The 26,552-nt window shown below is 37.5% G+C and overlaps 1 protein-coding gene across 2 annotated transcripts; it reads right to left on the bottom strand.

The window, feature by feature from the left end:
- Positions 1-1,111: 1,111 nt before the first annotated feature.
- On the bottom strand, positions 1,112-26,552 carry NBN (nibrin). Of its 2 annotated transcripts, XM_055704585.1 has the most exons (16): positions 26,319-26,552; positions 24,615-24,748; positions 23,355-23,500; positions 21,828-21,987; positions 21,302-21,405; positions 16,623-16,740; positions 16,163-16,353; positions 15,016-15,116; positions 12,718-12,859; positions 12,053-12,313; positions 11,306-11,777; positions 9,452-9,523; positions 8,284-8,439; positions 5,659-5,772; positions 4,604-4,653; positions 1,112-1,307 (listed from the first exon to the last, which is right to left on the bottom strand). In XM_055704585.1, the coding sequence occupies exons 1-16, from the start codon at positions 26,347-26,349 to the stop codon at positions 1,277-1,279; spliced, it is 2,283 nt and encodes a 760-aa protein (XP_055560560.1). In that variant the 5' UTR covers positions 26,350-26,552; the 3' UTR covers positions 1,112-1,276. The 2 variants fall into 2 exon arrangements, with proteins under 2 accessions (XP_055560560.1, XP_055560561.1); XM_055704586.1 differs by lacking the exon at positions 26,319-26,552 and having other exon boundaries at positions 21,828-21,982.

The following is a 26,552-nucleotide window of genomic DNA, read 5'->3' as shown; positions in this document are numbered from 1 at the left end:
TATTATGCTAAAATGGAAGGCTTCAGTATTACAAACAGGATTTGTTACATGAATTTGGAATTATAATTCAAGGCATGGGTAAGGGGTAGAGGTTTAAATGACTAAGCTTTTTTAAAGCAAATATAACTTCATGTTCAAATAGCAAAAGGCTTACATACTGATCTACAGGCTTCTCATCAAGCAAACAGCAGACAAAGCTGAATTAGAAACCAAACCTATCAACTATTAGATACCCTCAAGTTGGACCCAAAACAGGAACATACACTGGATACATATCTCCAGCCAAGTGCTGATGCTGGGTTTTTTTGTCAGCACTACTGTAGAAATTCCCAAAATGCCCTCCCATCTCAACAGCACACAGCCTGTGAAAGACTACAAAGAAATGTGAAGATGACACTGGAAACGCTGACACAGAGAAGACATCTCATACAAGATCTATAAAGAAACCTCCATGTTTGTCTGGGGGGTGCTTCCCTTAGTCACGTGGTAGATGAGTCCACTGGTTTGCAAAGGAACGGAAATACGCAGAGAGGGAAACTGCACTTGCCTCTCCCTCCAATTTCAAGGAGCAAAAATTAAAATGCTTATTGCTGCTGTAAGATTTTTTAGTATCTTTTCTGAGTTTGTAGGAGTGTTTCTAGTCTAACTGTAGGCTGTTCAAACAAATTTTGAAGACCTAATAGGGCAAAGTCACTGAATTTTAGAATTTAAACATCTTTCAAATCTGCTGTCACACAAAACTGGTGGCACTAAAAACAATTTGATGTTACTAACTTCAAAAATAGAAAGAAGCTTGACCTTATCAATATTAAATACTTGTTTCCACAGACACGAATTTAAGTTTTGTCTAACTTATTTATGAAGTCTTCAGAAACCACCACCTCAAGACAAAATTGACAATATGCAAAAATCTAATTAACAAAGCCCTTCTGAAAAGAAAAAAGTGTGATGCTAACTTCCTTTTTTTTCCTAAAATACTACTGATAAGGAAACACTAGAAATCAACAGCCCAAAATGAAATCTTAAGTATCTATGGTATTTTACTGAGCATTACTCTGAAGCAAGCAACGTGAGGGTCTTGAAAACGTGCAATCTGTTAAGTACCAAGCAGTGAACAAAACTTTTCTTTTTCTTTAATAAAGCCAAGACTTAAAAACAAGTCTTACAATAACAGATAGCTCAAATAGTCATATGTAGGTATGTATTACACACTGTAACAGCAAACCTAAAGAACAGAAAAGACTGCTTGAAAATCACTGTAAATTCAGGTCACAATTCATCTTCTCCTTTTCACATTAGGATCATATCTGCAACAAAAAAGAAAATTTGTCACAAATAATTAAAACTTAATGATCTTCAAAGTTAACAATGTGATGCAAATAGCTTTATTATATATTTGTAACAGGGGATTAGTCGGCGTTCAGTCCCTTCCCTGACTGCACTTCTATAATTAACTACAGTTGCTACAATTTGACTGAAGGACGCACAAGCCAGAGCCTGTGCATGAACTACAGCTAGCCTTTACTAAAATCTTCACTGATTTCCTAGCTACTTAAAATCTTTACAGTTGAGACATCAACAAGTTTCCCCAACCCTTTAATGTCCCAACATTAAGTGCCTTACTAAAGAAAACAAACCAAGCAACCAAACAAAAAACTGCCAAAATAAAAATTAAGAAGGGGAGGGAAGGGAAAGGGCTACCATATATTCACAGCAATGTATATTTGGGCACAACTCAATCAGACAAAACCCTTCTGCTGCTTACTACTCCCACATAAAAACAGTTCCTTGCCTTACCTTCTCTTTTATACAGCTTCTGATTGATTTTTACTAATTTAGATCTACTTTCTGGATATACTGGTCACCCGATTTACTGCAGTATGTTTACAGTTTGCCTCTGTTTGACACTGCTGTCCCTTAGCCTTCTCTTTCTCTCCATTTGGGCTTTATTTCCCAAAATCCTGCATACCTTCTTTGGAATTTTGATGTATTTTGTATTCATGCATGAATAACGTACAGACGCAACTGAATGATCAGGCAGTTTTACTTCCACTAATTCTGCTCTCATTCATCAAGACTTTTTTTTGCTTAGACAGGAAAATGTGATAACTTGTGAGCCAAATTACATCACCACATAACTAGAAAGGTATTAGAAGTCACTGCTGTTGCTATACAACTCAGACCAGCAGAAATGAAATGTGTACCCTTTGAAAGAAATGCTCTATTATTAAATGTTAATTAACAGAGCAAGCTGTTATTGCAGTAGGATTTTCTGAATGGCTCATACACATGTTGACATGCAGTATTGTGTTTCTTTGATAGTGATTTGGATAAAGATATCTTTCTTCACCATACTTATTTTTCTACCTAAATGCACTATTTTTAGTATTAGTCAAATGCATGGCAGGTGATAAGTCAAACAGTGGTGGCTTTTTCACATAAAAACTAAGAAAATAAGGAAATCTTTGCTAAATATGAGATCCTTATATTAAATCTCAAAGCATTTCTTTGAATTTATTGCTATAGCATTGTAACACATCAGCTGTAACATTTAAATATGTCCTGGACACCGAATCCTGGGGGGGGGGGGGACGGGGGGGGACACGGGGGGGACGACGACAGCAGAGATAAGTAGATAGGAGAAGGGGGTGATATGTGATGGACTGCCTTCAGGACTTCAACCCTGTCTGTGATGGGAGATGCTGACACCGACAGTCATGAACATCTTTTCATAACCTCCCCCACCTCACCTCCAGCCATTTTCCATGTTAAATGAAGCCTGGATGTTGTTTTCCAGACAGAAAGAAATCAAACAACATTATCAGAGAAAGGAAACTATACGGTGCCCGTGGCCTGAAATGGAAAAAGGACTACAGAGATTTCACTACTGTGGAGTGAATGCACAAAGAAACAAAAGACCTTGCTGGAACAGGGAGTGAAGGATACAAAGGGCTATTAACGAACATAACCCATTTATCTGTAGTCCTAGCAGATAGTACGATACGCCTTCCCTTCCTCCTCCATCTCTGTAAGTACTCAGCAGCAGCTGAGGGCACAGCTTTTCTTCCTAGCTCATCTTTACCTTGGAGTACTGCATGACCCTAATGGCACCTTCAAATGCAATTTTCATGGGAAACTGTAACTGTTACCATTAGCATTATGGCAAGTAGTTTTACTCAGGATTAAGGACAAAATTAGAAGTAGGTTACAAACTGCTGAACACTAAATTGCCTGTTTTAATAGTTTTGACTATGGAAACTTTTCTAAGTACAACTGTCCTAAACAATAGTTGAGATAAAAAGTTTTCTAAGCATGAATGCATACAAATTATCTAAGTTGCCACTGCTGTGTTTTGAAAGGCTAAAATTAATCAAGATATTTTGAACCAGTTAATACGCCAGCACAGTAATCAAGCTGCATCATGTTTTTATAAATGTCTTCATAACTGACATATATTTAAAGGGCTGTATGGCAGATGTAAAAACTGGATAAAGTAGCAAGCTTGGCTTAGAAATTTATTTGATTAGAGAGTGGTGAAAAATCATTAAATTAGGATTACAATTGAAAGTAACTGGACAGGAAATCAACTGACTAGAATGAATCCCTCTTTCAAAAAAGAGATTAGGGAAAGCAGTAGACAGCTGAAGTGAGGGTTATTAAAAGAAAAATGCTGAAACAGAGCGTGTTTTAGAGGCAAATGCAATGAGTTATGGCAAAGAGCAGTGGTAAACAGCAAAGGTGAACCTGGACCTACCAAAGAAATATCTCAAACTCCCGTGACATAAGCCCTGATTAAGACAGAATTAATCACTCTACTACACAATCAAGAGCATAGAATGATCAGTGTAAAAATGCCTCCTCTCAGTCTGAAAAATGGAAAGACAGTAAGGCACTGAGGGAGTTTCTAACAAAAAAAACCCCCAGGTACAAGCTCTTTCATTGCGAATGAATGGTTTGAAAGCAGCTTAAGGTCTCAAAGGGATATGGGGGCCATACTAAAGGATTTATTTAGTTTTGTGGGGGTTTAATTTTTATTTTTAATTCTGAGAATCATTACTTCAAAGATTAAAAAAAAAAAAAAGCAAGCAGTCCTGCCAATCACTTTCTCACAGCTGTTGTTTAGCTCCCTCAAGTGACAGGGATAGATAAGTGCTATGGCCAAAATGAAAAAGTGGCAGACCCCATCACCTTCTGCTTCGCATTTCAGATGACTGACTACGTTACAAGATCAAAACCTTCATTAGGCTCTACCTAATGCTAATGGTGAAAAGCCTGACCCGGGAATCTCTTTCAGCCTCTGTGAACAATCAAGTTTGCGCATATCAGCCAGGAAATAGCAACATTTTTGTTTGAGAATATTCTTATTAAAAAACTATAGCAAGTCTGAATGAAATTTAAAGCTTCAGGTATAAAAAAACAATTGAGTTGTTGAGTCATTGTGGCTATATTCCATACATGGGAATACATGAGATTTTGAAAAGAACAGTCAAAGCAGTCTTTTACAGAATTGGAATTTGTCAAAAAAAAAACAACAAAACAACCCAAAAAAAGATGTGATGCAAAAAACCCACACATTTTCTAAGTACAAACATAAAACTCTTACCTAAAGAGATCATCAGCAAGTGATTCTTCTCTTGCACGTCGGTTCTGTTCCTGAGAAAAGATGTTTACTCAATATTTGACATTAAGGATGAAGCTAATGAACAAACTATATAGAAGAAAAATATATTCCTGCACTAACACAGATTTTCCTGAAGAAATGTTTTCTCTAAGTACTCCATTCAGTGCATATTCACATTAGGTAATATATTTCACTACTCAAGTTTGGCTACTGCTAACAACTCATTCAACAGAGTTGTTCATGCAAGATAGCAATTTTGGTCAGAAATATGTTTGGGGTTTTTTTTAAGCATCATTATAGAAACAGGGAAATTTGTATCTGGTTATTGGTGCATAAAGGGAATTTTAACCAGCATTATCTATACGCAGGGGTTAAAAACAAAGGACAATCAAAAGTGTTGATGTACGGAGACCTCAGACTATGGAAGCAGAATACATATCATGAGAATACATCAGCAAGTATCTTTAAACAAACTATTGGAAAATGAAAGTGCTAGAAAACTGCTATGATAAAATATGGGTTTTTTTAAAAACTTTTACACACAAAAGGTCAAGATTTTTACAAAAGAAAAAACACCGAATTTATTCTTACTAATATATCTTCAGTATACTCCCAACAGAATTTTACTCAGGTATTTTCTTATCAAGAGTGCTGTATAACAATTTGAACATAGTGAACCATACAGAAGCTCTTTCTAGCTCCCTGTCATCATTTTAGAAGTCACGAGTTTCCATAATGCTTATTTTGCTTATTAAAAAAAAATTTCTAAATTACTGATTTTTGCTTTGAATCAGTATTTCTGATAACATGAGTGTCAAATGTAAAATGAATTCAAATAATCAGCAAAAAGATGAGTCTTACCACTGACCTTTGACTTTCAGTAACTTTTCTAATGTATATGATCCTATGAGCATGTGCACAGCTCATTGGCTGAGGTTTTATTTCAAGAATAAAATTCTGAAGTATTTCACAGTTTGGTATGACCACTTAAGTCAGTCAAGTTTTTGTTTGATCATCTTCAAGTAGTAATTCCTTACCTCCATTTCTTGCCTTAACCAGTCTTCGAGTTCAGAATTCTTTTTAGCATGGTGAGCAATCAAATCTAACCCTCCAATAATATACGGAAGTTGTCCTGCCCCTGGATAAGCTACCTGTTTGGACAATAAATTATTACAATTACAAAGCAAGGCAAGCACACTGCAAGTAGAAGGTCTGTTTTAATATATTCAGAAAGTCTATTCAGATATCACAGAAGTCAGTCAGTCTTCCTTTGCATAACATTTAATTAGAGATCATATTTCAGAGTCTGAAGTGAAAAAGCATTTACAGAAAGCTATTCACTCCCTTGTTTTACCAACAGAAAAACAAAAGCTGACAAGTTACATATCCTAAATAAAGCTGATAGTACATTAAAGAAGTTTGAAAACATCAGAAATTGATTTTTACCAACCGATTCTATTTTATTGTCAGAATGAATAAGCATCTATTGCAAAACAGTAGAAAAGGAAACACTATCAGAAATTTAACGTTATCTAAAAATGAGAACATATCACCAGAAAACTGGAAGTTGCATTAAGTGACTCACACTCTACATAATGCTTTACTGAAATGCATTTCTAGTAATCTTATACCATTTTTTAAATTATTGTTAATATCAGCTGAAGTGGTATTTTTACACTGAACACAGGATCTTCCTGAAATTATCTTCGGTACCCAAGCAAGTAATAATCTTACTTTTGTAAGATACTACATTTAGTTCCGTTTAGAAATCCAGGATTTATTAGATAAAATGCAAGACACTGAATCAGCATATACTTTATATGCAGGTTTTTGGAGAAGTCAAATTGCTAGCATTGTGGAGGTACAACCGGGAGTTATGGTAGGCATCACTTAATGACTGATTCCAAGTAACAGCTTGGAACAGAGAGTACAAGTACCTTAATAATCTAGCACAAGGTAAGCCTTCGTCAGCCTGGCACTGCTTCAGTCAATTAGCAAAATACTTGTTAACAGTGTAATATGGTATTTAAATGGTTTCCTTCTGTAGTTACTATACATTTAAAAATTCTTATATAAAATATTTCATAGAAGGGGTTGGGTTGGAAGGGACCTTAAAGATCATCTAGTTCCAACCCCCCTGCCATGGGCAGGGACACCTTCCACCAGACCAGGTTGCTCAAAGCCCCATCCAGCCTGGCCTGGAGCACTTCCAGGGATGGGGCACCCACAGCTGCTCTGGGCAACCTGTGCCAGGGGCTCACCGCCCTCACAGTCAAGAATTTCTTCCTAATACCTCATCTAAATCTACCCTCTTTCAGTTCAAAGCCATTATCTCTTGTCCTATCACTACATGTCCTCATAAAATGTTCCTCTCCAGCTTTCCCGTAGGCCCCCTTTAGGTACTGGAAGGCCGCTATAAGGTCTCCCTGGAGCCTCCTCAGGGCTGAGCAACCCCAGCTCTCCCAGCCTGTTCTCACAGGAGAGGGGCTCCAGCCTTTTGATCATCTTTGTGGCCCTGCTCTGGACTCAATTCAGTAGGTCCATGTCCTTCTGATGTTGGGGGCCCCAGAGCTGAATGCTCCAGGTGGGTCTCATGAGAGTGGAGTAGAGGGGCAGAATCACCTCCCTCAGCCTGCTGGTCAAGTTTCTTTTGATGCAGCCCAGGATATGGTTGGCTTTCTGGGCTGCAAGCGCACACTGCTGGTTCATGTTGAGCTTCTCATCCACCAACACCCCCAGGTCTTTGTCCTCAGGGCTGCTCCCAAACCATTCTCCACCCAGCCTGTACCATGCTTGGGATTGCCTCGATCCAGGTGCAGGACCTCGCACCTGGCCTTGCTGAACTTCATGAGGTTCACAAGGGCACACCTCTCAAGCCTGGCAAGGTCCCTCTGGATGGCATCACTTCGCTCCAGCGTGCTGCTCACACCACAGCTTGGTGTCATTGGTAAAATCACTCAGGGTGCACTCAATCCCAGTGTCCATGACACCAACAAAGATGTCAAAAGGAGTGCCAGTCCCAGCATCAACCCCTGAGGAATGGCACTCGTCACTGGTCTCCACTCAGATGCCAAGCTGTTGACCACTCTGAGTGAGACCATCCAGCCAATTCCTTATCCAAGCGGTCCATCCATCAAATCCATGTCTCTCCAGTTCTAAACTGGATGGTCTCAATTCCTTAGACAGTCTCAAACCCAACCTTCTCCTATAGCAAGTGGCTCTTCCATTCTCCCAGTCCCTGCCCTTGCCTTCTGCGACTTGTGCGGTGTGGCTGGAACACTTGTTGGTGAAGACCGAGGTGAAAATGCCATTGAGTACCCTCAGCCTTCTCCATGTCCCAGGTAACCAGGTCTCCCTATTTCCTTCCAGAGAGGGCCCACATTTTCCCTGGTCTTCCTTTTATCACCAACACACCTTTAAGAAGCTTTTCTTGTTGCCCTTCATGTCCCTGGCCAGACTTAATTCTGTCAGAGCTTTAGCTATCCTAACCAGGTCCCTGGCTGCTTAGACAATTTCTCTATATTCCTCCCACGCTACCTGTCCTTGCTTCTACCCTCCGTAGGTTGACTGTACTTCTACAGTCTTGAAGCAATACTTGGTAGTATTTTTAGACACTACTTTTAAATAGTGTCATCTTGTGACCATTTCAAATACACACTAACCTTTTTGAACTTTTTGAAATTTTTCTTTCCCCCGTAGCTGGTATTTCCAGTAAACTGGCTGTTGTGTCTTGGATGGCTGACAACCAACGATCTGAACTCAGTCAACAGAAGTCTGCTAGGAAGATTGCTGGAGTCATCTTGCAGTTCATTGTGGTTCTTATGTGGGAAGAACAAGGAAGGAGCACTTCAAGTGTGTAACAAGACATACTGAATATCTAACAGTATAAACTTTAGAGAAAGAAATTACCATGAGCACAGCTGAGGCAGAAGTTAGGATTACAAAAGGGTGAGAGGAAGCACTAGCAGTACTAGAGGCCAAGAAAATAGAGGTACTTCTCGGCCTCCTTACAGAGCACCAACAGAGCTGGGAGCTCAGTAGATTTTTTTTCTCTCTTATTTACATCTGTTGAAAAGACCAGCTCATTAAGAAATGCAGTAATAATAAGGAAGTCAATGTACCTCATTTCACCAGGATTTTAATTTTTTTTTCAATATAGCTAATATCTAAGAATTACTTATTCTTCCTCTCACCTTGTCTCCTACCTGGACTAATTTAATCAAGTGTACTTACTCTAATGGAAACTCCAGCTAACTCCACGGAAGAAAAAGTTGAATGTCTCCAGGTCAATTCTAGCCTACAGATTTACCATTCAGGCCAACTTTAGGGCTGTAAGCTGGACCTGATCAATGAAGCAACGTTTTCTTGTACATAAGAATGCTCATATGCCAGCAAGTCTACATGCACACTTTGCTGCTTGGGGCTAGATCTACACGGATTAAAAAGGAAGTCTGGGTACAAAACAACGTTGCAAGTAATGTTAAACTATCTTCGTGAACAGCTCCAGCCCAGATATCGTATAGTTGTTTGTAGCAAAATATAAACTGAACATCCCTTAATGTAAGCTGTCCCTGCACTTGGTATACCTGCACAGCATTCCTGCCATTACAAAAGCATGCAATGAACTACAGTTCACTGTCTTTTCACAGTCAGTAAGCTAAACTGTACTAATCAAATTTACACGTGATTTTAAGGAGCACAATCTTCAGAACCTCCTTTATGCTGAAATACAATCCACAAAGACTATGTTCTTAAAAGCAAAATTTTGATGCATTTTATTAACGCTTCTCAAAGTTCGCTGTTCAAACTAACAATTAACTGGTTTCTTACCAAGACTTGCGACTCCTGCTTGATGTCACTTTTCATTTCTGAAGTTAGAACTGATCCAAGTTCCTCTTCATTCTATTTGATTAGAAATTATTTCAAATGTAACACTGAAATTAAATGCAAATGTAATTACATAAAATTGTTTTCTGCTATTTTCAGTGGAATAAGCATTTTCAAATCTATACAAATATTTAGACAGAAAAGAAACTGCACTGTACATTTAAATTTTTATGATTTTATGTGTACTGTAACAATTGATGGGGGTTTTTTCTACTAAAAAAATCACTATTATTTTCTCACTTTTTTTTTCCTTATACCAGTAGCCAGTATTGTCCATGTGTACAATCTTCAGAGTCCTGCCGTGTTCTGGAAAACACTGTAAAAACTTTTGAATATAAAAAGTTGCATTTTCAATTTTGTATGCTAAGTGTACATGTCTGCAGGAAGGAAATTTCATTACTAGGACAAGAAAGTATTCTGCAGATTGCTTTCCTCCTGTAGTTTAAAACCAGATTTGCCTTTCACAGATTACTTTCAATGGTAAAAAAAAAATCAGATCAGTTTTAAGCAACCCATAGATTTTGAGTCACTCACATTCTCTGTCTTGCCAGATACATGAGGTGCATCTATACTTGAAGAAAACAGGCAACATAAATATGCCTGTGGAGCTTTATCATGAAATCTCCTTCCTATTCCACTGGAAATATAATTTATGAGAATAAAGTACGTCATTATTAAACTAGTCAGCAAAAATCTTTTAAGTGCACATCTGAAAAAATAACAATTTAGTTATACATAAGAATTTGTTTTCCCTCATGATCCTGACAAGAAGTTAGACTAGAAAAACTTCCCAGGCCACAACAAAATTCGAAAGACTATTCCAAGCAGCCATTTCAGTCTCTCAGTACAGTCAGACCAAACGGAAAATACCTCCTCTCTGATAGGATGCAGACCAAGAAATAAAGATTCTCTACAACTGTAAGATTTGTTTTTTGTAAAATTTGCCTGTTATTAACACACAAAAACCCAGCACTATAATGAAGTTCAAAATTCACACTTTGCCAGAAGCAAGCTCTAGTAAAGTATCGAGAGAAGAGTGTTAAGCTGGACTGAGCTAAGGATGCACAGAAAATTACTAATTATCATCTGATTCAAGGTATCTTGCAAATCCCAACTACTCACACATACATTCAAACTGATTCTCAGAAACAAAATCAGAGAAATAAACAAGAAAATTAATCACAGGCTGTATTTTGGTTTGGAGTTTTTGTTTGTCTGGGTTTGGGTGGTTTGTTTTTGTTTTAAAGAGGACATTAGTGATTTGAATTGCCTCATACAGGAATTTTAATAATCTTTCACGTGACACCTAGAGATTCTGACTTGAAAGATGCTGGACCCTACTGTGGCATTCAACAGAAGAGGTCAACTAAAGGTCTCTTCAGAAAATTCATTACATAAAGGTAAGTATTATTTTAGTATAAATATCAGCATTATAATTAACACAGTAATATACAATTTGAGAGGTTTTTCTTGGACCAGGGGTATATTCTGCTGTTCTATCCACAGTACTTAGGCAAAAAGAGAGGAAAACTCAGAATACAAGCAGCTTTCAGTTCACAAAGAAACAAGGTCCTGAAGAATGAAAAACACTTAAGATAGGCGTAACACTGCAACATTCATGTGTAGCAGATACATCATGCCAATTTTTACTTCAGAGTTATTTGGGATGCTTAAGCAAACAAATTTTACAAAGCTACTTTCTGTATGCAGGCAGCCTCATTCTTAAAGAAGCTACCTAAATTCTTCCACCACAGTTGTAAATTTCAATATTAGGTACATGAGAAGAATATAGCTTACCAGTATTTTATTATCTTGCCTCTGCTTTAAATTTACTTCTCGAATCCTGCCTCCTTTGGCTTCCAAACATTTTTTTTTCCGTGCATTTCCTTGAGCTTCCTGGTCATGATCTGCCGTTTGATCTTCCCAGTCTAGATCTCTACTTCCGAACACAATTTCTAGTGCCTCTGTATCTTCAGATAAATCACTGAACTCCTTTCTCTTCTTTGGTGCATGCTTTTCACTAGAAGCAGTTTTAGTGTCTCTTTTATCGCTTGTTAGTTTGCCATTTTCCCTCATGAGCTCTACACCTGTGTCTTCTAACGCAAAATTTGGGTTTCGGTCCAGGATGTTATTTTCCTTTTGATGTTGTTCTGCTTCACTGTTCCGCACCGATGAAGCTGTGGGCTCAGTGCACTTGGAAACAAGCAATGACCTTTCCTCCAGTTTTGCTAGTTTGGGTTCAGATGTTTGTTCTTCTTCATCTCTTTCCCTTAGCCAGAAAGTAATTAGAAAAGAAATTAGAAAAGCATTTTTGAATACGACTAGCTGCATCCACAACAGCTTCCCGGGGTTTTAGTGGCTGCATTGTGAAATTCGAACATAAGAGCCCTTGAAAAAAAGCTTGCCATTCCAGGAAGCTGATCTAAAAATTACATTTTTAAGTACGTTTAGAATTAAACGTACATGCCTTGAGTTAAAATTATTTTTCAGAAACAACACCAACAGAACAACAAGGTAAATAATGTCAAGAACATTTCAACATACCTTTTTCTAGCTACCTGGAAGTAATTTGTAATTACATTAGACTGGTGATGTGAAGCACAGTCACTAGGTTTATTAGCTTCTGAAATTTTAGATGGTGAGACAGGATGACTTTGACTAAATCCTGATGTTCTGTTTACTCTAGCCATCGATGTTCCTGCATTTGCACTGCCACTTGTGGTAGGGTTTCTCTTTACAGCAGTTACATCTTGGAAAGCCATTTTGCCCCATCTATCCATCTGGGGAGTATCCTCTATCATCATACTACATTAGAGAGAAAAAAAGTGAAAACACAAGAAGTTACCACAGAGATACACCGTAGAGTACCACTTTTTAAATTGAACATACTTATAAAAAATATAGGTGTACTTAAACTGTAAAATCTGCTACGATAAATACAGTTTTATAATTGTGGAATGCCAGTCAAACAGTCAAATCAGATATGCAGCATCTACATTTGTATCCAAGAGTCACGCAAGTCCTAACGTGATGCTTTCTACCACTCAAAAGCAGAACTCCTCTCACTGCAGACAAGTTGCAGCAGTTTAGTTAAGTGCCATTTCTAACAATCTATCTCTTTGCCCACGGCAATGATAGAGCTCCTCTGCCACAAAAGATTGCTTTATTTGCAACTATTAGCTTAGAAACTATTTCCATGAATACTTTACCATGTCTGCTTTTCTGTTTCCGTGTCAGCTAAATATACTGTGCTGTTATCTGCAGCAGGTGGCATTATGGTTTCATCCACAGCCAAGCTCTGGGAAATGGCTCTCCTTGCAACAGCTGGTGCAGGAATACCTTTAGTTACAGCTGCAAGATCAACACATAAGAATGAAAAGGTTAGTATCAAATCTGTGTTTCTTTGCAAGTGTTGTCACACATCAGTAACTGATCAGGTGAGATTTTTGTAAAATGGCCTTAAAGCCATTTTAATAAAACTATTAAGCAGATTTACTAAAAAAACCTGAAAGAAACAGTTCTAAAGGGCCATATTCTGGGGTTCAGTTTTAGTCAAATATTCCACTGAAGTCAGTCATGGAATTTTGCTTAAATAAAATGAAGTATAATGGGAAATCATATATTAATATGGACATAATGTAATTAATAAGCCATGCAACAAATTTTTTGCAAAACTGTCAAGAGCACAAAATTCCTCACATTTACAGCTTTACGATGGTATCTAACATGATTATTATACAGAATACAGAACCAATATTTGAAATCAAAAAATCTTTAGAATAAATGTCTTCTACAGCCGATTTCCCCTAATGTCTATAGTCAGGGGATTGCCTTAAAACATCCTTTGCTGCTTTCTATTTAGTTACTCTCAGTATTTCTCTGTAAAACAGAAAGAAGTGCATATACAACATTTATTTATATTCTTTCCTTTCACATGTCCTTGTTTCACACATTTCTTCTCCAAGTCAAAAGATAATAACATCTACTATTTTAACATGCCTCATCATGCTTATAGATACATTTTTTAATTACTACTCATCACTCAGCCCTTTTACATTTTTCCTGCATCTTGTTATGATTGAGACTAAGGTAACAGTATTACCCTTTCAGATGACCCATTCTATATACATTCATTCATTTTTTCCTACCAAGAACAACATATAGACACACCTAGCAACTACATCTTATGTATTCATTGCTATTCATTGTTCTGAGACAAGATCAGAGGAAGTAATCTTGTTTACAATCCCTTTGATTTGAACACTTACATGGAAGGTTTTTTTAAGTCCCAAAAAATATTTGCTAAGAGGGAACAAATGCTAAACTCTAAACACAGCTATTCTTAAAAGCCTGACATATAGCACATTCACACAATTCAATCAGACAACTTAATTTCTATCCAATTGTAACATTCAGACTGGAAACAAGACTCAGCATGTTTGATATATTCAGATGTCTGCAAGATGCAACTTTGTATCTTTAAATTCAATCTGATAATTATTTTGTATTGTTTCCTAAACTAACTGGATAGGCAACAGATCATATAGAAGTTATTCATAGAATACCAGTCAACCTAAGTATTTTTCAGCGCTCTGCCAGTACTGCACATACATCTTTCTCTCTTCAAAATACATTTTTGAGTAAGTAATGTTCCCATATGTAAAGGCAAATGTATGGGGGTTTTGTTTGATTTTTTAAAAAAATTATAGGATTTGCTACCTGATACAACACTTTGTAGAACAGAATAGAACATAAAATTATACACAGAACTTTGAACATTTTACATAAACAAAACAGTAACAATTTTGGAAGATACGTGAAAAGAGAATTAGAGAAACAAAACCTCTTTCTGTCTCTCAAGCATTTTTGTTAGTACTGCATTAGCAAATACAAACTAAGTTTCAAGTCAAGACTTGGAACGCCCACCCCCAAACTATTACTTTAACAAACATGGCAATCATGTAATTGTTTTTACTTCTTACATTAAGATTATGTTTGATTTTGAACTGTGTGTGGGGCAGATGAATTTTCCTAAAGCAAATCCTTTTTTGAAAAACAAAACAAAACAAAAAAAAAAAAATAAAAATCAAACAAACCCAAGCTTTTACAAATTAATTCCCTTCCTATTCTTTCACTTTCTAACATTCATCTTTTACCTCCCTGTTACCACAGCCTTTTCATAAAAGATAGAATAGCATGGAGTTCAGACTACCACATATGTATTAATTCAACAAAAATGTGAACTTCAGAAGATTCTTTTAAAGTACCTTTCCTTTACAGATCAATGTACTATATGTCTGCTTTTTATGCTAGTTTTAGATCTGTACTTTTTTAATTATGAGTCTTAAATTTTCACTGCAGTTTATTGCCAGACCATTAAAAAAGCATCATTCTATTTTAGTGGTCTTGCAAAGCAAGACAAAAGAACATAAGCAGTTGATGCCCCTTTACAAAAAGAAATAACTGCCTCTCTAATGCTGTTAACTTATTACTACCCTTCCAATTACCTTTGTTACCAGCATGGTTTTGAGGGTTGCAGAATTTTTCCGTAGACATGAAGATAACTGCCAGTCCAATTTCGGCTTCAGGAATCGCCCTGAGACCCTTGCTGTTAACATAAAAAAAATGTAAGAGAGACCGAAAAAATTTGTTTATTAATACAGAATCGGACCTGAATAGGTGAATGGGCACAGATATGACAAACTCCATTCCTCCTTTCAAAAACCATCAGTCTACACCACAATTTTCAAATACAGTAAATCAGCATAATTATCCATGATTACACCCATGTCCTATACATATGAACTTCCAATTGCCTGCTGCTGTAGCCACTGTCTAGTCCCAGTAATCTGGCTAATGCATCTCTCCCTAGCGGATTTCTGGGCATTTAACCAACCGCGCTCTACCTCTGATTGAAAAGTGTGAATGGAAAAGTGACTTGAAAGATTTCAACACTTATTACAAATCAGTTAAGCACATAAGAAAACCTTGCCATAAGAAAACCTTGAGTACAGTTCCCTGCATTTAGCAAGAAAATTCAGGGGAACTAGGTTTATGTATCAGGTTAAGGACTGGGATTTTGTTTTCTTTCATTGTTTTAATAACATGAAAATCCTAACATCTATAAAACATGCACTCCACCCTCTCACACAAAACCTACCACCAAAATAAAAACTGATTTTCAAACAGAAGCTACTCTTCAGAAACACTGTATACAAATAATTAAGACAGCAACGAACCACATGTCCTCAAGATGCCATTTCATCTGTCTTCCATTAAATACATATATTTATTGAAAAAGCATAGATAATATATTCTACGAATGGAAAATAGATCAATTTTTAACTTGTTTTAAATAGAAGAAAAACCACTTGCTGTCTGTAATTTCAAAGCAGCTTCATTACAGTAACTTTTTATAGAATTGGATCCTCTGAAAAACAAAAGAAAACACAAACCCCATCAAATCCTCACAGAACTGCCAAGTCCTTTTTTCCCTGCTTCAAGAAATTTTAGTTACAAAATACTTAAAAGCAATGAAGAAAATACCCTCTTTATAAGCATCCTACTGCTTCAGTATGCATGCAAACACCATGACCAAATCTCTGCAGAAATTCTGAAATTACCCTACTGCTGTACAAGAGAACAATGCTGCACCTTTGCAAGACAGTCAGAATGGAATCAGTCCAGTTTCTCAAGGAGTCAGATCCTGGGATCTGAGAGTCTGCCAACCCCACATCAACAACACAAACTTCTGGAGAAACTAGTGAAGATGTTTCTTTTCTTCCTTCTGTCATCAGCTTTGCTTCCCCGCCTCCAAGAATAACCACTGGACCCAGTTTCTTGTGCTAAAGAGAATGCAAAAAAAAAAAAATAAATCTTAAAATACAGTCAGTTTGTAAGTATCAGCATAATGAACTACCAGCATAATGCTTATCACTGACGTACTAATGCAGATGTGATGTGTTCTGTTTCTCCCCCTGTATAGGCCACTGTATTTTAACAAGAGAAACACAAAGAAATCTTCTTTCCTGATGAACCCAGAATGAGTGTGAATTCAAAGAGAACCTGTGCCTAGCTAGCCCTCCAATATTTCTGCAATGTAAAGCCTGATTACCTGCTTGGCAGTTAGAAATACAAAAGTTTTTCCACTGAATATTTTTTTCCTTTCATGATGCTCAGATAAATCCAGTTGTTCAGTGCCAATGGAAGGCTCATCAACTGGAGGATAAAAGCTGCAAGAACAGAAAACTAAAGTTACAAAATTCAGATTTACCCATCAGTACTCGCTCATATTCCTTTCCATTTTAGAGTAAAGCTCTAAAGTTAAAATACTGCATTGCTCTGTTAAAACTATTTATATAAATATTTTTTTCAAGAGATTGTTAAGAAGAAACAGAGCCTCTAACTTCTCAACATCTAAGCTACGACCAAGAATTCTACTTTGACTAAGAGGACAAGACTTTTAGGAATGCATTCGACCTATCCACTCCACTTTAAGTATCTGCTGTACACTGTACACATATCTGTATTTTCCACTAACAATACTGACAAATGTGACTGCGACCTTCTGCAATTAACTCGAGCTAACAGTAAAACTCCACACAAAATTAGTCATCTTGCTCCCTCTACCCTTGAGGAGTAGACAGCCACCCCTCCTTCTCTTCTACTGGATCAAGAAACTGTGTACCACCACACTAGATGACAGCCTACTAACATGACAGAAAATAAGTACACTTTTCTTGCTGGTGGGATAGAGAACTGAACTGATTCACACTGCAGATTCTCAATTGTCTTCTCCAATACAAGAAAAGTGATCACAAATTCAGCTGGGGAACAGACAGGGCAAAAGCAGAATTCTCCCCTGAAGCTCTCATTTTTGTCACGGCCTGTGATCTCTGCTCTAGTTAATGATGGCATGCCCCCATCATAAAAAGCCTCTAGAGTTAAGACAAGCACGTGACTGATAATTTCAGGACAGTATTTACAGAATCTTTAAGCCACAAATTCACTACTACAACAGTTCTGATAGAACAAGGTGCACACTAGAAAGAAGGGAAAACATAGGTCAATTTAAAATCTATACTATACTACGTCTGTACCCAAACAGCAGTTTGTGTACTTACTCTTGCTGATCACAGAGCTACTTATCTTTATTCTGACTGCTGATTATACATCCTTCTCATACTACTATGCAGGGGAAAAAAAAGATGCTCAAACACACTCCCAAAATCTACTTCAACAGGATAATAAATTACATATATAGAGACATAAATACACTTGGATATTTTTTTTCTCATTTATGCAAAGATTAGCAGATTCTAAGCAAGAAACATACTCCACAAAGTACTGAAATATTATTTAAGACCATTTTACCAGACTTTTACCATCTGTAAACATATAAAAATTCTTCAGACACTGTGAATGTTCACATACTTATAACTGAACGCAAGAATAAGCATATAAATTTTCTATTGCATTCACCTGTAATTCAATCATGATAAGCTAAAATGTACTATATAAGCACACTTCATTTTAAGCAATCTTTGTTCTTTTGTGTTCTTCACAATCAGTTCCTGAAGCTTTACATACACAATGGAAATTAACCAGCCTGCAACTATCAGGTTTTGAAAAACTAGGATTTGATAAGTTTCAGCAACCTATTCAAGTCTGTTTATAAAAATACTGTTGCATTGAAATAGACATGATGAAGAGTACTAACTGCAAGAAATAGGGCAACTCAGATTTTAGTTACTAGACCAGAAGACTTCTGATACTGAGTCCCATAAAGACAGTTACTAACCTAAGATAAATACAGGGGGCAGTCATCTTTAAAGACCAAAGGATGAGTAAAAAGGGAAAACCCGCAGTTTCCATTACTTTGGAACTGGACTACAGTTTCTCTATAAACACATTTCAAACCTCCGTTTTTATTTCAAACCTCTGTTTTTTAATTTCAGCAGGAAGCTTCAACTGATCATCTCTTCAAAGAAAACTTTGACTTGACTTTGAAACTCTTACCCAATGCTGATCTAAGCTCAAAAGGCAACATAAGTCTTCTTCCATCTTAGGATTCTGAAGTGCTCCTTGTACTCTCCCCCTATAAGCTTTGAACAGTAACACCATTATCCAGAAAAGACCTTCTACAGTCTTGAATCCTTCAATAAATAAATTTTGACTCTTGATGAGTTTCTGTTAAAGGCTCATTTATTTTCCTACTTTTTCAAAGCCCTGCACTACTTACAGTGGACTGGTGTAATAAAACACGTTATTTCCTACAGAGCTGCACTTATGCAGCCATTAGTGAAATCTTTGGTTATTGTTCTTCCTTGCATAGGTCATCAAGAGTACCAGAACACTGGAGTAATATATTTCACCATAAAAAGCCTCAAGTAAGAAGCCCCACATTCATACATGAACTGCAGGTTTGCAATTCTGTGAAGCCTTAGTGTAAACAAAAAGAAGTTTTAATTTTTTTTAACTTTAAGATTTTATTTCCCTAAAACTTTTTGGGATCAGCTCTACAGTAGTAATGAAGATTAATTAACAGTGTCACCCTGTATTACCGCATTGATATACATTTCTTATTTCATAAGTATTCAAACTAGTATTGCCCCAAGTTTAGTGTCTTGCGCATGTAGCAGCTCAGGTCATCTCTAGCTACAATGCACAATGTAGAGATTCCCTGTGAAAGTTAAAACCATTTTTGGAAATTGAATGCAAACAGCTGCTAAGTAAGTTTTCAGAATCTTCTCACAAGCTACATCTTAAAATACCACCTATTTAAAATACTGTAATTATTTTAAATATAGATCTATTACACCAGCTGTTCCATTTAGCTTGATGCAGAACTCTCTCTTTGAAAGCTACATCATGCATATACTGCTAATGTCACTAACATTTAGTCAGCTCAATTCCTCCAAGAATCTTAATAGTTAGCAAAAATATTTGAGGGAAACATATCCATCTGGTTTTATTTTAGAGAGCACTTAATAGCTCAGTTATACTGTCACTCCTGTATCAAAAGAAATGGACAAACATGTACCCTAGTCTCAGGAGCCCAAGGCACTGTCTGCTTGTTAACAGACAGTAACAGCAGTCTTACAGCTAGGCAATGTTAGATAGACCAAGCAAACTTCTGACTGTACAACCAATTGTTAGCACCTCTAATAAAAAAAACAAAACCCAAAAAACTGCCAGAAAACCTTCACACACCCTTATAAAACAATGTAGAAGTAGAAAGAAAAGTTACACTCCATGAAGAATCCTCTCTTCCAAAACTGAAGACCCAATGAATTTTAAGCCACTCACAGGTGACCGATTTGACTATTATATAAACCCCTGCAAACATAAAACAGCATCTAGAAACTAAAGACTAGTTGCTACCAATTGCTCCAGATTGGCACCTGTATTGTTCTAACAACATACTGTCACATTCTGCAAAATACATTTTACCACCTATCAAGTGCAGCTTACTGCTAATCCTCTACAGCTTTGTTTCCATTACTGTGTGTGCACCATTGAGGCTTGTTTAGATGCCCTTTTCCTTCCAGCCCTGTTCTTCAAACTACACTGTTTGTGGTTTGTAGATACCAATGACTATCATCAGACCTCCTGAAGAAAATAAATTGCTATATTCTAACATGGATGGATGGACATGTATCTTGTACGTATGTAAAACCAATAGTGACCTGATTCTTCTTCACCACTTATTCTCCCCTACTCAAATGTCTGGTGTTCAACATCCACCTGGTTGTTGGATGTTGAAACATCCATGCAGAAAACAATACATGCAGAACAATCATAGTGTCTTAAATGCATCTGAAGTAATTTCACAAGTTTTTCTCACTGTACACTGACATTAGAAGTTCAGCATGTTATTTTTCAAATGCCAAGTACTATTACAATTTCCTTTCATTGTGTATTTCATTTCACAGTATCTTCCAAAGCAAACAAAGAAAAGAAGCGATTAAAAAAACCACAGGTACCCACACAGTTTACCTTTTAAAAAGACAGAATGGATATTTCTCACCTGCATTAATCAAAAATCAAAATAATAATTAAAAAGCCCACCCAAAAACCAAAACACAACTGTCTCCCATTTCAGGTAAAAATCGTAGCAATACAGGCTCAGATGGAACTCTTGTATACAAAAATGGGCCTATTTTACACTTTTCTACATAGAGAAAATAACCAAAAGGGCTATTCTACATACTTAATTGAAAAAGGAATTCTTACTTTGGAACAAGTTAATTTAGCCATGAAAACAATGAGTATTTTATTCTCACATAGGGAAGACCAATGCACATTAATCTCACTTCATCTCTTAACAGATAATTAACCACCCCTGCTATTTCAGGGAATTCAATGGTAAGCCTAACTCTATTTTGACCAAAGTTTACAATAAACTCAGTAACTAACTGCATACTAGGAAAAAATGTCTACATAATTAAATACGCTTGATATAATTTCTTCAATAAAATTTTAATTTTCTTTATGTATCAATTCCCAAAAGAGTTTAAAGGTTGCTTCAAACATATCAACAAAACAAGTTCCTACTTAGAACTAGTAACAACTCTAAGCATACAGTCAATTCCAAGAGCTCATTTTATAACTCTTGGAGACAAGAGCAAGAAAATTGCCTGAATATTAACACGTGTCATATTAAGCATTCTTCCACAAATCAAGTTACTGTAAATCACACATTTTGTCAAATATGATCAGATAAACATGTAGGTTTTCAATAATCTAACTCCCTTAAATTTAATTATGTGACAATGAAAACATGACACTTACCTTTCATGATTTGGCAACTGTTGCCTGGACTGAACAGCTTTGATTAATTCAACAAAAAACTCTGGTTTTAAAATTGGTCGACCACAAATTAAAGCACATATAGTCTGAAAGGACAAAAAAATGCTTATTTACTGTATGGAAAAAGTTCAGCTAGAATATGGTTCAAATGACATTAGCCTTTTAAGATCTGAGATATGGAAAACATCACACAAACAAATAAAACAGTACTGTATTTTGCTACTGAAAAACAGGATTGTTTTGCTTCTAACAACCTAGCTTTTAATTGCCGTCTTGTCCAAAGTTATGAAAATGTACAAGGCAACTGATGAAAATCAGCAAGTCTTCAAAACTGGCTTTTTTCATTTTATTTCCCTCCAACCTCCCATCAACACATAACCTCTTTCTAAACTTGGAGGAGCTAACTTCATAGCTTTGTAGAAGAAAATCTTGAGCAGGTCTAGAATTTAATTTGCTTTTGTGGGAAAACTGCAAAGCAACACTATCAATATGCAAAAGCTCAGCCTACCTTAACAGTGACTTTTACTGAAACCATTACAAGGTGAGTACAGTCTTTTGTCCATTCATTCACTACAAGGCCTCCAAGCTGCTGGATGGCTCGATGTAAAGCACTTTTCTGAGCTAAATCTAAACACGAGGAGCAGACAACCAAAGGTTCATATTCTACTCTGCAAAGAACAAGAGAATTGCTGTAGTTATTTCAGCCAATCATTACGATGAACAAAGCTGACTTAACTATCACGTTTGTGTCTCAGGGAAACCTGAAGGAAAGAAAACCAAAACCAAACAAAAAACCACACACACAAAACCACCCATACTCTTACCCAGATCAAAGACTATGTTTTAAAGTTTCCTGAAGAAAGTAAATACTAATTTTTATTCCAAAAAAGTAATAACATTTTGACTTAATGTCTGAAATACTTCTAAGGACTTTTGGGTCTTTCACAGACATCACATAGAATTCGTGCTTCAAAAAAACACAGGGAATATCAGATGAAATTGAGTGTGTTCTTCCAAAGGCAGAAGTATGCTTAATAGAACAGTTCCTAAACAGATTAATATTGAAAAAAATTCTAAGAGCTGTAGAATGCAAATTCAAGCAACTTTTTCCTAACATTGCCATTACTCTTGACCATAAGCTTATTTGTATTTGTAGATCTTCCATATAGAATTACAGCATATCAAATTCCAGGATTTGATTCCGTTTAGTTTACAAAGCAGAAAGAAATTTAAATTATCTTTCCAGTACAACAGTCATGATGTATCTGGTCTCATGGCATGATTCTTGTACCATATTTCAGGTGCATATTCAGGTTTATCTACAATACCAAAAATAATTTATTGTCATAAGTGGAGGGAGATGCATTTTTTCCTGTCAAAAAATACCAGCAGCAGTGACAAAACTGAGTCACATTTTAAGGAACAAAGCCAACTTCTGGTGGCTTTAACACTGATTATAATGGTCATCAGAATTTGTTCTATTTACCCACAACTTAACTTCAAGGAGTGCTTCCTATATGTAAACATAGCCCTGGCTACCAAGTTACATTTGAAAAGTTAGCAAATTGGGTTCACTACAAAGAATGCACGCGCATGTCACAGCAACAAGCATTCAGCATGTCAGTTCTTCTCTTGTTACACTATCAACAGTGAACGACGGCTCAGACAAGCTCTCTCCCTGCCCTAAACTTTGTTTAGAACTATTTGTTTCAGGATGTTTTTCTTTGCCTAAGATGGCCTCACTGCACATGTATGAGTACAAACACTCACTGTACATGATACAACATCTTCCAAAATGCCAATGCTTTACTATGAATAATTTTAGTTTCTCAGTGTCAAAATAAATTATATTATAAAATTAAGTAATGGAAAACCATTGCAGAAGCAGGTGTGGAACACAGGCAAAATACTGCTCACCTCCTTTGCTTTCTAAAGTCATCACTGCTGTATCGCTTGATGAGTTGTATGATGTGCTAAAATACTCTTTTTAAAAACTGCAATTTTCTACTTTGCATTTTATAATCAAAGCACTTACCTAAACTTGCTCTCAAAGACTCCAAAGTTGATTCTGTCACCAGACTGCAAAGACACTGAACTGCCATTGAGTTTTGATCCATTAACAAAGGTACCATACTTAGATGTATCTGTTACTGTTAATACAGGGACTGAGAGAGATTGGCTCTGAAAATAAACATAAATAGCCATTATAGTTTATCAGAATGAAATAATTTTACTAGAAAGAGGTTACTACCATCGGGGATCAAAGCACTAGATAAATAAGAAAAAGCTCATAAAATACTATCTTAAATAAACACTTTGTACAATGAGATCGCCTACACATAATTATTCACCTTCTGGTTTTCACCTGTGAAGAAATAAGAGAAAACATACATATTTTTAGCTTCAGAACATCTGTGCTTCTTACATTCAGACCTTATGGAGGCTGTGCAAGGCCCAAAGCCTCTGCTAGTGCAACTTAGCAAGGCTCTGAGATTCATTATTGATGCTTTCACCTTCCATTAAGCCTTGGCATAGGTGCTCAAGTCACTTTCCTTCACTTCCTTCCATGAACACTGCTAGTCTTCCACAAGTTCCAGGGCATGGTGACACCAGCACATCTTGAGAAGAGATTAGATACTTTCGTATTTCCCAAAAGGATCACAAGCCAATGAGAACACCGTCAGCTTGTTCTCATGAAATTTTGCCAAATAGTTATACACTATTTTCAGTATTAAAAAGACAAATACATTTTATGTATTTAATGTCAAACTCTATACACAGTTACACAAATGAAATTCCTGCTGACCAGCTTCAAAATGTCCATAAACATTGTAACATGTAAATGAGAGTAAACTGCTGCTTACTAATTCTCCTTGGGCATTTTTATTTTCAGTCCCCTAAGCAAATACAGAATTCATGATATGGAACGAAACACGAACTAAGCCTGCAGTAAGACAACTGAAGTGCTTCCCAGAACCAAGATCTAAAACTTGTCTAGATAATAAAATTTAACTGCATCATTTTCCTGCTGTGATTCTTTTAATACAAATTCCTAGTGAATCTTTAACCTGGGATAAAAGGGAGCTTGGACTAGTAGAATTACGCCACTAAATTTCTCAACACAGGCAGGCAACACTGAGGAAAAAAAATAAAAGTAAAGATTAAGGAAAGACAGGTGATCTGCGGTTCTATTCCAAGCTGCAACCAGTGAGCGCAAAATGAGAGTACGTATGGTCATGGCAGACTGAATTATCCACACAGTACATTGATATGCAGTAAAATGCTAGCCACTTACAGGGGTTGTTTCAGGACGATTTACTGTCAGAACTGCATGACTTCGACTGATGGACTGGTCATCCTGAATTAAAATTGCACAGTTTTTGCGTCCAATAATATATTCCGTACCACTCAAAAGCCGGTATGGCTCTCCTGAAAATAAACAAGAGACAGAAAAATACCAATTTACAAAAAACTCCAAAATACCCAAAGTACTTAGGAAACATTCAGAAGTTTGTAATATATCTAAAACTCAACTTTGTCATGCATCATTTATTAGTCTGACTAGAATTAGGCATTTAGTTTACAGACAAAATGTCTTTCTTCCCCTCTCCCTCCCTTTGTCCATTATAAAAGGATACATTTTATGATAAGCAAAGCAGTTACGAAAGTGGCAACGCACTTTTTTTTCAAGGACAATATACTTTTACTATTACTTCTTAACTTCTCTCTTGTATTATTTCTTGAAGATTGTTACATATAGAAAAAGAAGAAAAAAATAATTACAATGTAAGATAACCTTCCCAAAACACAAGTTCTCAGGGTGCTGAAATTTTTTGAAGATATGCTATTCACACAACTTACTAAGAGGTTCAGGGGAAAATGTCCTGCTAACAAATATAAGAAGTTCTGCAATGTAAATCAGAATGATACTCGGTAAGTTCAGTCTCTGACCTATGCTTTAGCTCATTCTTGGTATCTCTCATCTAGACCACGTGGTGGCTTCTCAGTGGATGGCTTGACTACATCTGGTCAAGAGAACTAGAAATGTTTCTTGATGAAAATGATATCTACAGATTAAATCCTAGTTCTCAGCCCTGGGCAAATAACTTTCCAAATATGAACTGCACAGAAACAATAATTTTTAATATGATGCTCCCAGTGTTCCGGCTCTTGAGCGAGAGTCTTCCAGGCTGTAAGAGGTAAGTCAGTTCAACAGAATTCAAGTAGGTACTGTTGCTACTAGGAGATAAACCAAACACACAATACTAACTCCCAATGAATTAGGAAATAAAAGGCAGATGCAGTTGTGATAGGACTACTCATTATACAGAAAATATTTAAGTCAAGAAGGAATTTATGTATTACACGATACACTGATAACTTGATAATAGGTATCAAAGTTCCTATGGATAAGAAAACTGATAAAGAAACGCACCGTGGCAATTCAGTTTCAAAACTCTGCACCCAATAATCAACACGATGTTTTAAGTTCAACACTTGGCCCTTGAAGCATCAACATAATATTTAGGCATCTTTTCTGAGAGACTCCTGAGCTCACTTCTGCCTCAGAGCTCAGCTCCTCGGGTACTGTAACGGGGCCCTGCACCCCGCCGGCTGCGGCAGCGCCCCAGGACACCGCAGCGGGGCTCGCAAAGCGAAAAGCCCGATCAAACCTAACAGGAGCCCGGGTCTGTGGCGCCCACGGGAGAAACGGCGCCCCAGGTGCGGCCAAGCGCCCAGAACTCGTGTCACCGCCGGGCCACAGCGGGCCCACGCAGCCCTGCCCGGGGAGCACGGCAGGACACAGGGAGGGCCGCACGGCCGGAACCCCGGCACTCGCAGCGAAGGGCCGGGCCGAGGCCCGCCGCCGCCGGACCCCAGCTGGAGCCCAGGGGCCTGCGTCCGCCCCGGGCAGCCGCGCAGACGCAGGCCGGGGCGGGAAGGTGGAGCGGGCCGCGGTGCCAGGCCCGGGCCCGGGCGCAGCCTGCCGCTCCCTCACCTCTTCCCGCGGCGGGCACCAGCTTCCACATCCCGGAGGGAGGCCAGGAGCGCCTCAGCGGCAGGAAGGGGGGAGGGCGGCTCGGCCCTGCACCCCCCGGCGAGCCAGGCCGACGCCAGCGAAGGAAGGGAAAGGAAGGAAAAAACCCCGCTCGCTGCCGCGGGGACCGCCGCGTCGCTGCGGGCGAGAGCCGGGCCGAAGTTGCGGCGGCAGGGGAAGGGAGGGGAGCGGAGA

Source organism: Falco cherrug, chromosome 3 (genome assembly GCF_023634085.1).
Source record: "Falco cherrug isolate bFalChe1 chromosome 3, bFalChe1.pri, whole genome shotgun sequence".
NCBI lineage: Eukaryota > Metazoa > Chordata > Aves > Falconiformes > Falconidae > Falco > Falco cherrug.
Note: the sequence above shows the minus strand (reverse complement) of the source record. Positions and strands in the feature narration are given on the sequence as shown.

What these genes read in the sequence shown, in the direction of transcription:
- NBN (XM_055704585.1), bottom strand. Translation starts at nt 26,349, where the DNA reads ATGTGGAAGCTGGTGCCCGCCGCGGGAAGAG. An exon ending in AGCAGGAGTCGCAAGTCTTG is followed by an intron (nt 8,440 to 9,451) that starts GTAAGAAACCAG and finishes TTCCCACATAAG; the next exon opens with AACCACAATGAACTGCAAGA. An exon ending in CTTGCTGATGATCTCTTTAG is followed by an intron (nt 1,308 to 4,603) that starts GTAAGAGTTTTA and finishes TTTTTGTTGCAG; the next exon opens with ATATGATCCTAATGTGAAAA.